Genomic DNA, 12,730 nt, shown 5'->3' with positions numbered 1-12,730 from the left:
GAGGAGGGTCTGTTCTTGAATGTAGGGTATACATTAACTAGTCACAGATACCAGGCAGTGTGTCCTCCCTCTCCTACCTGAGACAGTGATTACAAGGTAAACAGCTGTTACCTGTCCAGGTAGATACATCAAGGTAATTAAACATACAGGTGTCCGCTTGTACCTGTCACAGTTCAGGTGGGCGGGGAAGAGACTGCTCCTGGAAACATAGGATGCACAAAAGCGAGGTTGCTCAATACACTGAGAGGAATTGTATTGATGTTGTTGTTTTGCAATCCTGACATGGGAGTTCCCAACACAGTAACATGTAAAATAATAACAACAAAATGTATGATGTGATGTACTCAAGACACTAGGCTTTCATAACTGCGGGGACAAGTTTCAGTAGGAAATTACATGATGTTATACAATGTTCTGTCACTGTGTATGTGAAGTTGTACCATGTTCTCATAGGCTGTAAGTGAAGTTATACCATGTTCTCATAGGCTGTATGTGAAGTTATACCATGTTCTCATAGGCTGTATGTGAAGTTATACCATGTTCTCATAAGCTGTATGTGAAGTTATACCATGTTCTCATAGGCTGTATGTGAAGTTTTACCATGTTCTCATAGGCTGTAAGTGAAGTTATACCATGTTCTCATAAGCTGTATGTGAAGTTCCACCATGTTTGCATAGGCTGGATGTGAAGTTATACCATGTTCTCATAGGCTGTAAGTGAAGTTCTACCATGTTCTCATAAGCTGTATGTGAAGTTCTACCATGTTTGCATAGGCTGGATGTGAAGTTATACCATGTTCTCATAGGCTGTAAGTGAAGTTATACCATGTTCTCATAGGCTGTATGTGAAGTTCTACCATGTTCTCATAGGCTGTATGTGAAGTTCTACCATGTTTGCATAGGCTGGATGTGAAGTTATACCATGTTCTCATAGGCTGTAAGTGAAGTTATACCATGTTCTGTCAGTGTGTATGTGAAGTTATACCATGTTCTCATAGGCTGTATGTGAAGTTATACCATGTTCTCATAGGCTGTATGTGAAGTTATACCATGTTCTCATAGGCTGGATGTAGAGTTATACCATGTTCTCATAGGCTGTAAGTGAAGTTATACCATGTTCTCCTAGGCTGTATGTGAAGTTATACCATGTTCTCATAGGCTGGATGTGAAGTTATACCATGTTCTCATAGGCTGTAAGTGAGGTTCTACCATGTTCTCCTAGGCTGTATGTGAAGTTCTACTATGTTTGCATAGGCTGGATGTGAAGTTATACCATGTTCTCATAGGCTGTAAGTGAAGTTATACCATGTTCTGTCAGTGTGTATGTGAAGTTATACCATGTTCTCATTGGCTGTATGTGACGTTATACCATGTTCTCATAGGCTGGATGTGAAGTTATACCATGTTCTCATAGGCTGTATGTGAAGTTATACCATGTTCTGTCAGTGTGTATGTGAAGTTCTACCATGTTCTCATAGGCTGGATGTGAAGTTATACCATGTTCTCATAGGCTGTAAGTGAGGTTCTACCATGTTCTCCTAGGCTGTATGTGAAGTTCTACTATGTTTGCATAGGCTGGATGTGAAGTTATACCATGTTCTCATAGGCTGTAAGTGAAGTTATACCATGTTCTGTCAGTGTGTATGTGAAGTTATACCATGTTCTCATTGGCTGTATGTGACGTTATACCATGTTCTCATAGGCTGGATGTGAAGTTATACCATGTTCTCATAGGCTGTATGTGAAGTTATACCATGTTCTGTCAGTGTGTATGTGAAGTTCTACCATGTTCTCATAGGCTGTATGTGAAGTTTTACCATGTTCTCATAGGCTGGATGTGAAGTTATACCATGTTCTCATAGGCTGGATGTGAAGTTATACCATGTTCTCATAGGCTGTAAGTGAAGTTATACCATGTTCTCATAGGCTGTAAGTGAAGTTATACCATGTTCTCATAGGCTGTATGTGAAGTTTTACCATGTTCTCATAGGCTGTATGTGAAGGTATACCATGTTCTCATAGGCTGTATGTGAAGTTATACCATGTTATACCATGTTCTCATAGGCTGTATGTGAAGTTATACCATGTTCTCATAGGCTGTATGTGAAGTTATACCATGTTATACCATGTTCTCATAGGCTGTATGTGAAGTTCTACCATGTTCTCATAGGCTGTATGTGAAGTTATACTATGTTCTCATAGGCTGGATGTGAAGTTATACCATGTTCTCATAGGCTGGATGTGAAGTTATACCATGTTCTCATAGGCTGGATGTGAAGTTATACCATGTTCTCATAGGCTGTATGTGAAGTTATACCATGTTCTCATAGGCTGTATGTGAAGTTATACCATGTTCTCATAGGCTGTATGTGAAGGTATACCATGTTCTCATAGGCTGGATGTGAAGTTATACCATGTACTCATAGGCTGTATGTGAAGTTATACCATGTTCTCATAGGCTGTATGTGAAGTTATACCATGTTATACCATGTTCTCATAGGCTGTATGTGAAGTTCTACCATGTTCTCATAGGCTGGATGTGAAGTTATACCATGTTCTCATAGGCTGTAAGTGAAGTTATACCATGTTCTGTCAGTGTGTATGTGAAGTTATACCATGTTCTCATTGGCTGTATGTGACGTTATACCATGTTCTCATAGGCTGGATGTGAAGTTATACCATGTTCTCATAGGCTGTATGTGAAGTTATACCATGTTCTCATAGGCTGGATGTGAAGTTTTACCATGTTCTCATAGGCTGGATGTGAAGTTATACCATGTTCTCATAGGCTGGATGTGAAGTTATACCATGTTCTCATAGGCTGTAAGTGAAGTTATACCATGTTCTCATAAGCTGTAAGTGAAGTTATACCATGTTCTCATAGGCTGTATGTGAAGTTTTACCATGTTCTCATAGGCTGTATGTGAAGGTATACCATGTTCTCATAGGCTGTATGTGAAGTTATACCATGTTATACCATGTTCTCATAGGCTGTATGTGAAGTTATACCATGTTCTCATAGGCTGTATGTGAAGTTATACCATGTTCTCATAGGCTGTATGTGAAGTTATACCATGTTCTGTCAGTGTGTATGTGAAGTTCTACCATGTTCTCATAGGCTGTATGTGAAGTTCTACCATGTTCTCATAGGCTGGATGTGAAGTTATACCATGTTCTCATAGGCTGGATGTGAAGTTATACCATGTTCTCATAGGCTGTAAGTGAAGTTATACCATGTTCTCATAAGCTGTAAGTGAAGTTATACCATGTTCTCATAGGCTGTATGTGAAGTTTTACCATGTTCTCATAGGCTGTATGTGAAGGTATACCATGTTCTCATAGGCTGTATGTGAAGTTATACCATGTTATACCATGTTCTCATAGGCTGTATGTGAAGTTATACCATGTTCTCATAGGCTGTATGTGAAGTTATACCATGTTATACCATGTTCTCATAGGCTGTATGTGAAGTTCTACCATGTTCTCATAGGCTGTATGTGAAGTTATACTATGTTCTCATAGGCTGGATGTGAAGTTATACCATGTTCTCATAGGCTGGATGTGAAGTTATACCATGTTCTCATAGGCTGGATGTGAAGTTATACCATGTTCTCATAGGCTGTATGTGAAGTTATACCATGTTCTCATAGGCTGTATGTGAAGTTATACCATGTTCTCATAGGCTGTATGTGAAGGTATACCATGTTCTCATAGGCTGGATGTGAAGTTATACCATGTTCTCATAGGCTGTATGTGAAGTTATACCATGTTATACCATGTTCTCATAGGCTGTATGTGAAGTTCTACCATGTTCTCATAGGCTGGATGTGAAGTTATACCATGTTCTCATAGGCTGTATGTGAAGTTATACCATGTTCTCAAAGGCTGGATGTGAAGTTATACCATGTTCTGTCAGTGTGTATGTGAAGTTACGGATGCAGAGAAAAAACTATTGAATCCTAAAGTTGCACAATAATATTCCTAGAGCTGTGTAGTTAAAGTGTTTTCTCATCAGAACACTGGGTTCACTTATGGATGCAAGCGTGAAGACCATTATGGGCGTCCCCACAGTGATGTTGCTGGAATATTATAAAGAGCAGTTTTAAGCCTATACTCATTACTCACTTACATTGTACATACATGAAGCACACCGTGATCTACCGTTGGGATTCTGGGTTAGAGGGTCTCCAGCAAACTATGCTGGTTGTTTATGTTGTTGTTTTTTTGGTTTAACGCCGCACTTAACAATATTCCAGCTATATGACGGCAGGCTGTAAATAGTCAAGTCTGGACCAGACAATCCAGAAATTGACATCATGAGCATCGATCCATGCAATTGGGATATGATGACATGTATCAACCAAGTCAGCCAGCCAGACCACCTGATCCCATTAGTCGCCCCTTACGACAAGGGTAGTCGCCTCTTACGACAAGGGTAGTCGCCTTTTGCGGCAAGCATGGGTTTATGAAGACCTGTGATAGCCCAGATATTCACGAGTCTATGTAATTGGGATATGATGACATGCTTCAACCAAGTCAGCAAGCCAGGCCTCTTACGACAAGCATAGTCGCCTTTTACGGCAAGCATGGGTTGCTGAAGACCTATTCTATGCTGGTCAGAAAAGGAGACTTCTTGGATTAGGCTCAGTGACTTGATCGTTTACGTGTCATTGTTCCCAAACGACATGGGTTGTTGCTCATAACATCAATCACTTGTCCAGATTCGATTATTTACAGGTTGCCTTCATATATTGTTGAGTGTGGCATCAAACAATAAACAAACAAGCAAAAACATACTGAAATCTGCTTAGCCATAAATATCTGTTCTGTTGGTGTGTACTAATACAGATTGTTTCTAATTACTTCTTTCAGATTTGAGAAAAACCCGAGGTATATAGTTGTTGTTCTCTTTAACCGTGCTGCTTAAGTCTAATTAATTGTTGTTGATATCATCACTAATTTTCAACTTGTTTGTTTTGCTGCTTGGAATTAAGTTTGATAAACATTTGTTTATTTGTTCTGTGAGAAGTCTTGAAACTGATTCAGCTTTGTTGTGTCACATTTTAACATTCGGTGTTTTTTCTTGTACTTTGTTTGGTGTTGATGATTTTTTTACTTTTTCGTAATCTGTTTGATCTCCCTGTTCACTTTCATCTGTTGTTTCATGGTGACTGTAAATTCATCCATTGACTTATACTCTAACCTTGAGTGCCCTTGACAATGAAAAAGGCTGCCATTATGTGCCACTGAACTTAACACACTTGTTGTTATCATTATGTATGTTGTCAGTGCAATTGAAAGGCTAGGCTTACAGAAAATCAAATGATTGTGGAATGTTATCTTTTGCTCATATTAAAACTTTCTATGTGTGGAATTAACATGTTTGATGTTGTATGGAAAGTAGTACCAAAACTATTTAGCTCCAGTTTTGTAAATATTGTGTCAAGATAGAAACTCAAGAAATGATATACCCCAAGGAAGAATAGACAAAGATTGTAAGTCTAGTGAAGGCTACAGCACAACAATCATTATTGGCACAGATTTAATTACAAATTTTCAAAGGCAATTTCTTTCAAACGAGGTAATATCTTCTTGTAATGAATTTTGCGTAGGCGGATCCAGAGTGGGGATCCAGGGGGTCTGGACCCCCCCTCTCCCCCCTTTGAAAACCAAATGTAGGCAGTAGAAAATTGACTGAGAGAGGATTTTAATATTTTGGACACCTCCATTTTAAAAAGTCTGGATCCGCCCTTGGTGTGGGATGTTGTCTGAATGAATAATGTATGATGGTATGGGATGTGACACTTTCACAAGACATGACTGCAGCCTGTCTTTACCCCCGCCATTCCACTACAGCGGGGAGGAGACTCTGTTGTCTTCGGAGGACAGGGTACATGGGTACAGCCATAGACTTGTTCAAGTCTCTGAAGAAATGATTATGTGTTCAAATTGTAATTTATAGATTATATATATAATAAGAACAAGTTGTCCCTATAAAAGACTGGAGTCTTTAGTCCTTGCACTGTCTGCTTATCTAGACTTGCCAGAATTGCCAGAATTACTTTATATCCATGGACTTATCATTCAGTAGAGACTTAATGCAAGGCTAATACAGCCTGGCCATGCTTAGTAGGGATTATGCTTGGTGTAGACGAAACAGAAGCTGGAGTTTGGGTGGGGGGGATTGTATGTGAGTGGGGTGGGGTAGTAGTATGTAGGCACTGCAAGGCTAGGTAGACACGTACTCAGTGACTGTATACTTGGTCTTCACAACGCAGTCTGCTGGGTTAGGGTGTTGTTTGGGTGGGGTGGAGGGTGTACGAGGGGCTAGGTAGACACGTACTCAGTGTGGGTTATACTTGGTCTTCACAACACAGTCTGCTGGGTTAGGGTGTTGTTTGGGTGGGGTGGAGGGTGTACGAGGGGCTAGGTAGACACGTACTCAGTGTGGGTTATACTTGGTCTACACAACACAGTCTGCTGGGTTAGGGTGTTGTTTGGGTGGGGTGGAGGGTGTACGAGGGGCTAGGTAGACACGTACTCAGTGTGGGTTATACTTGGTCTACACAACACAGTCTGCTGGGTTAGGGTGTTGTTTGGGTGGGGTGGAGGGTGTACGAGGGGCTAGGTAGACACGTACTCAGTGTGGGTTATACTTGGTCTACACAACACAGTCTGCTGGGTTAGGGTGTTGTTTGGGTGGGGTGGAGGGTGTACGAGGGGCTAGGTAGACACGTACTCAGTGTGGGTTATACTTGGTCTACACAACACAGTCTGCTGGGTTAGGGTGTTGTTTGGGTGGGGTGGGGGGTGTACGTGAGTGGGGTGATGATTGAGTGGGCAGGACAGTGTAGATAGGCACAGCGGGGGCTAGGTAGACACGTACTCAGTGGGGATAACACTTTTATGAAATGGTGCTGAGGCTTCACTACAAAAGTATCCCCAAAATTATCCATGACCCCTAACCTTTTTTGGTCAGTATATGATGACTGGAGAAACATACAGAGCCTTTGTAGCAAGTAAAGATGTTATTTATCTGAAAATGAACTTAATTCCAAACGTTGATTTTTCCAAAATATGCATAGAATATATGTAAATAAAAAATGGGTAGTACTTAACTATTTTCCTTGTGTATATATATTTCTATGATATTAACTTAAGAATCTAGCCTGTGGTACTTTTAGACTTGTGGGGCTTGGTCAGTTCCCCTATGGATCCATGTATATTTTCAGCTAGGATTCAGGCTAACTATTAATCATCAGTGATCATTGTCTGATGAGTGTGTTTAATTAAGCATATTTGTTTCAATAAGGGTCTTTAATGTTATGGGGTCACGGGTGGCCCAGTCATCAAAGACACTGTAATTTCACAGCCAGAGTTGCTTCCCTTGGGCATGCCAGAAACCTATGATTTGAATTCCGGTTTGCCCCAATTGTGTTTCCAGTTTTGTTAACACCATACCCGTGTTCGTGGGTTTCACCGAAGTGGTAAACATGTGAGACCTGCATCACTTCAGGCTTTCCTCCCACATTAAGCTGACATGCCATGATATAACTGGAATACTGTTAAAAGTGGCATTAAACCCTAATTGCTCACTCACTTTCTTTTTAATGTCATAGTAATTTCATTAATGGTATGAAATGTTTGTCCCTTGAAAATCTATTTACCTTCCACGTTAAGAAGCCGGATCTTTGAAAATGTACTGTACCGAATAAAGGAGAGTTTTATGAAAGCTTAAGGTTAGACGTATGGGATGTTAACAATGAAGTGTGACTTGTTTATTTGTTTTTGTCTGATCGGCACTACCAGAGGCACTGAATAACCTACGGCAATACTCGGACATAAGTGACGTAGCTCCCTGCTAACACGTAGATTATGAAAACAAAGATTCAGGAAATACCATAATGGTAGCCTTTTCCATATGTTGCGTTGTCGTCAGTGCACTTCATTTTTTGGCTCCAACTGGCTATATGTGTGTGTTCCAAGAACCCAAACAATAATTAATTTCATTATGAACCCTAAAGTGTTCTGAGATAAGACGTAAAATGTTTGTCAAGTTTATGATTTCTTTTGGGAATATGAGTAAGGTTATATGTGAAAATGGTATCCAAAATAAATTAAATGATGTTGATGCACAATCAGAAACACTGATAAAACCTGCAACGATATGCAATCAAAATTCTCAGGCCATAAGGGAGGGAGATAAATATTATCATGCGCAGTGGTGGTGTTGGAGGAAATTAGCTTTATTAAAATTGAAATATGTCAGTGGTACGGAGGCGAGCCAGAGAATGGACTCGGCAGGATGGGGGTGAATGGGCCCGGGATCCATCTCTCCCTCCACTAGGTAAAAGGGGCAGGTTTAGTGCCAATCCAAAACACATGGGTGATCACGAGGCCCGCCCAGCACTCCGATCGGAACCAAATGGAAGAACATTTTAGCCTTGAAGAAAGGTCATTTCATTATGTGGTATTTTGAAATATCAGAACCATTCTGATTGGCTGCATTTTTTCCGACTTCACAAGGGTATTTGGAGTTTGAACATTGTGTCATTGGTTGGGTTGTCTCAGAAGCTTAGATGTGATTTTTGAAAGAAAATAATTTAGCATGTTTCTTTGAAATTGTTACATGGCTTTGAAAGGTTTTAGATGGGATAATGTGGGATGAAATATGAGATGATTCGTGTTGCAATGTGGCTTGTTTGTAATGCCAAACTTAAAAGATTTGACATTAATGTGTCTGCGATCATGAAACAAAACCTTTAACCAGTTCCATGTAAATGTACCATGCATCAAATATACATTATGTTTACGTCTAACATTTTGGTTACAGTTTGTTTTGAAATGTCTGTTTGTCATAGAAATAATTTTGTGTATAGATATCAAAGGCAACAACACATTTTGATGTTTTCATTGCTTTTTTGTAAATTGTTTGTTATTAGAAGTTGGGAAAAAATGGTAATGTAAAAATGAATAGTTTTGCAAATAGGTTTTACTAGTGCAGATATAATAAGTAAGTTGTAAATTGTATAACATTGCTTTCAGCAAGTTATTAACAAGTATGACAATCATTTGTTTTTGCAAATTTCTTATGGATTGAATTATCATCTGTAGTTTGTTGTTGTCCACTATTGAAAATAAGTTATGCATATTTTCAGCTAAGAGCAGAGCTCCAGATAAGCTGCGTATCTGCGTAAAATACGCATTAGAAATGCAGAAATACGCAATGAAATATAATCCATGCGTATCAAATACGCAACGAACATTACAGATAAGCTACAAAAATAAAACTTGTGCGTATCATCAAAATATTGTGAAGTATACCTGCGTATTCGTTTAGCAAATCAGCAACTTATTTTGAAATTATAAACGGGCATTCCGTCAACCTTGCCACACTCCACGATGACAGTTACATCGCAATCATTTGCCATCACACTTTCTTGTGGAAGTATCGGGTATTTTTTGAGTCCTTTAAAGCTCTCGAACCCACACGACACCAGTTTGCAGGGACTAGATGAATAGTGTTTATAAATATTTAACTTAAATACCCACGTGTGTAAAACTAGTGGGTAACAGAAATTTGAATACCCAGATAGAATTACTGATACCCAATGATTTTAAAATGCATGGGTAAAATACCCACAACACCAAAAGCTTATCTGGAGCTCTGTAAGAGTATTGTAAAAAAAGACTTTAAAATTAAAATTTTTCACTATAGCAATATTTCAATGTTTTCATTGTAAGTATGGGTGGAAAATCCTATTTTGAGAATTTTCAGTTTAAGTTATGGCCTGTGGTTCAACAGATAATTCTATTGTGGTCACTAATCTTTTGCTTTTACCCACATCGAGAAGAAAACATGTTTTTTTAGTTTCCATGCAACATTTATTTAAGATAGTTTATTTGCTGTAGACATGTAACCCATTTTCCTGCACGACATGTAAAAAAGACGAAGTTGGATGTTTTGTTTATTCATGAAAACATGTCTTGAATTATGTCTTGAAATGAGATTATGTAAACTAGGTAACCTGTCAGTTAAATCCAAACTGAACTTGTTAGCTTTGAAATAAAACAAAGCGTGTCGTACAATGACGTCATCCAAACAAAATTTCTTAAGGCATACATTCTGTGTAAATCTTTCAGCACTTAAAAGAAAACACAATCTTGTTGGGTCATGTTACTTTTGACATACTGGTTATAGGTTTTTGGCATATCAAACAGATTCATCTGTCTAAAAACAATGTCAAATCATAACTGGTTGAAACTTAGAACTAAAACCTCCATTAAGACACGTACACAAAATTAAAAAATCAGCAGAGTTATTTCCCTTCCCCGACATGTGATCCATTTATCTTGAAATTAATGTTATTGCAGCATTAACGGAAATGAAGTTATTATACTAATATTTCACATAGGATTGAAAAGATTATTTGCTATTACATATTAGTATTCATAAACATCCCTTTAGCACCAGCAGAATAGCTGTGTAAAGCTTTTTATGTGTAAAGCAACATCTGGCTCCTCTTATTATGTGTAACATACTCCGAAACCGACTTGTGATCCAATTTCACGTTTAGCAGATAGAGACTTGTGGGACTTTTTGGTTTTAAATTTATTTTGTCTAATTTTTCATTTCTTTAATTCAGAAACCAAACACTTAAAATTGAATATGTGTGTGTTAAGTGTTGTCAAAAACACATACACCTATGTGAAAAATTAAAATACTGTGCCAACAATAAAGAACTTACCATCACACGTGTCAGCATCCTCGTCGTGACCAAAACCATGTTGTACAGTCCCTGTATTCATACACTAACAACTTAATCCATTTCTTAGTGACTATGAAACAATAAAATGCAAACCAAAATTCATGTAAATCACAAACATTTTTTCTTTATATCTTACAATTTTATTACGAAGAAATCTTGAGAGATTTCATCCTCCAAGGAAACCTTTTCTCCTTGCACATGTTTTCACAAAATATCAATAAAAAGGGATCTTTGTTTCATCGCTTAACATTCTTGTTAGGAATAGTGATATCTTAATGATCCCATTGGCTAAAAACCGTAAAAAAATTAAAATTTAAATTTAAAAAAGCAATTTCCTCGGCATCAGTATTACCGACATGTGGTCCCTGTGAATGGAACAGGTCTCGTGTGGGTTTATCTGTAGCTTTCCAGAACAGTCTAGCTTGTGAGAGTTGTCCCCCTTTACTCTATGTATGTCTGTTGTGTTTCAGGCATGAATCCCTGTGGCAACAACAATGGGGGATGTTCTCATCTCTGCCTGATGTCCCCAAAGGAGCCATTTTATGCCTGTGCTTGTCTGACTGGCGTCAAACTGCTAACAAACAACAAGACGTGTGCTGATGGTAAGAATGACATCTGGACAGACGAACACAACTCCATGTTGGATTGTTGGACAACCAGCATGCAGAAGTTTTGAGATTGGGACACAAGTTTCATTTTGGTTGATATCCGTAGTGACTCCATATCAGCTTGACAAACAGGTGGTGGTCTATACTTGTGGTTAAACTCATGAGTTTGGATCCCCCAATGTGTGAATTGTATTCTTCGTTTCCTAATATGTCGATCACTTGAGTGTCTGGTCCAAATTTGATCATTTGCGGGGTGCTGTCTTGTAGCTGGAATATTGCTGAGTGTTTGATACAATACTTCTGATTGATGTTTGTAGTGTATCATCATTGTGATGAGTGCTATAGCAAATAGTACCAGCTAGCTCGCACTATGACGTAGCTGATGACGTCAGCTCAGACCGATGTAGTGACGCCATGGTGAAAGAATAAACCCATGATCGTATCCCAGCTTTCGTGTTATAGATACGGAGATAGTTCAATATGAGAACTAAAGGAAATACATCACAATGTTAATAACCACTCACTCACTCAATCCTTCATTGATCTGTGACATGTTTCTGATGTTTTTCAGGTCCCCAGAAGAATTTGTTCCTAGCTCGAAGAACGGACCTCCGAAGAATCTCCCTGGATACGCCTGACTACACTGATGTCGTCCTTCCCCTCGACAACATCCGCCACGCCATCGCCATCGACTACGACCCAGTGGAGGGATATGTGTACTGGACCGATGACGAAGTGCAGTCAATACGCAGAGCGCAGTTGGATGGAACAAGTTCGTGAAACCGATAAATTGTTCAATTCAGAAACACCAGATATCATATTCAGGGTTTTATGCAACAAAGAAATGTGTGTTCAGTATGCACAAATGTATATAATGGACGCAGAAAAAAATATATATTGCATCCTGAGGCACTCACAAGAATATTTTTGACAATAAATATAAGGGTCCTGTAATTGAAGTAATTATTAAATCTTACAGCACAGTACACTACACTAATTCATTACTTTACAGGACCCTACTTATTTCTCAAAGGACCCTTGAAATTAGTAATTGGGCGTCCTCTGGACTAATAGTTTTGTAGGTCAAGGTAAAACCCTGCATATCATATAACTGTTAAATGAGATCTGCATGTTAGTTTTAATTTTGTTGTTGAAATTATGATGATTAAGTAATGAAAGTCATATCGTCATGTTGTCATCTATAATAAACTTGGGGCCATGACTGCATCACTGTAATCTTGACTTAAACTTCAAATAAGCCGCTATTTTATTTGCTAAAAGTGATGGCATTTTCCAGATATGGTTCATTTACAATTCCTTGGGAAAATTTGGGGTGTGACCCTGACATTTGACT

General features: G+C 38.7%; 1 protein-coding gene across 2 annotated transcripts in view; it reads left to right on the top strand.

The window, feature by feature from the left end:
* The window catches only part of LOC124111435 (low-density lipoprotein receptor-related protein 6-like), a 90,847-nt gene that overhangs the window by 51,658 nt on the left and 26,459 nt on the right, over nt 1–12,730 (top strand). Inside the window, exons 4-6 of one of the 2 annotated variants that reach the window (XM_048386375.1) lie at nt 4,872–4,889; nt 11,239–11,370; nt 11,948–12,148. In XM_048386375.1, coding sequence (XP_048242332.1) covers nt 4,872–4,889; nt 11,239–11,370; nt 11,948–12,148 — 351 coding nt within the window. The remainder of the gene's footprint in view (nt 1–4,871; nt 4,890–11,238; nt 11,371–11,947; nt 12,149–12,730) is intronic. The other variant, XM_048386376.1, reaches the window with a different exon arrangement.

Source organism: Haliotis rufescens, unplaced genomic scaffold, assembly GCF_023055435.1.
Source record: "Haliotis rufescens isolate VD_foot unplaced genomic scaffold, xgHalRufe1.0.p SCAF_6, whole genome shotgun sequence".
NCBI classification, from domain to species: Eukaryota; Metazoa; Mollusca; class Gastropoda; order Lepetellida; family Haliotidae; genus Haliotis; species Haliotis rufescens.
This window is presented reverse-complemented; position numbering and strand designations above follow the sequence as displayed.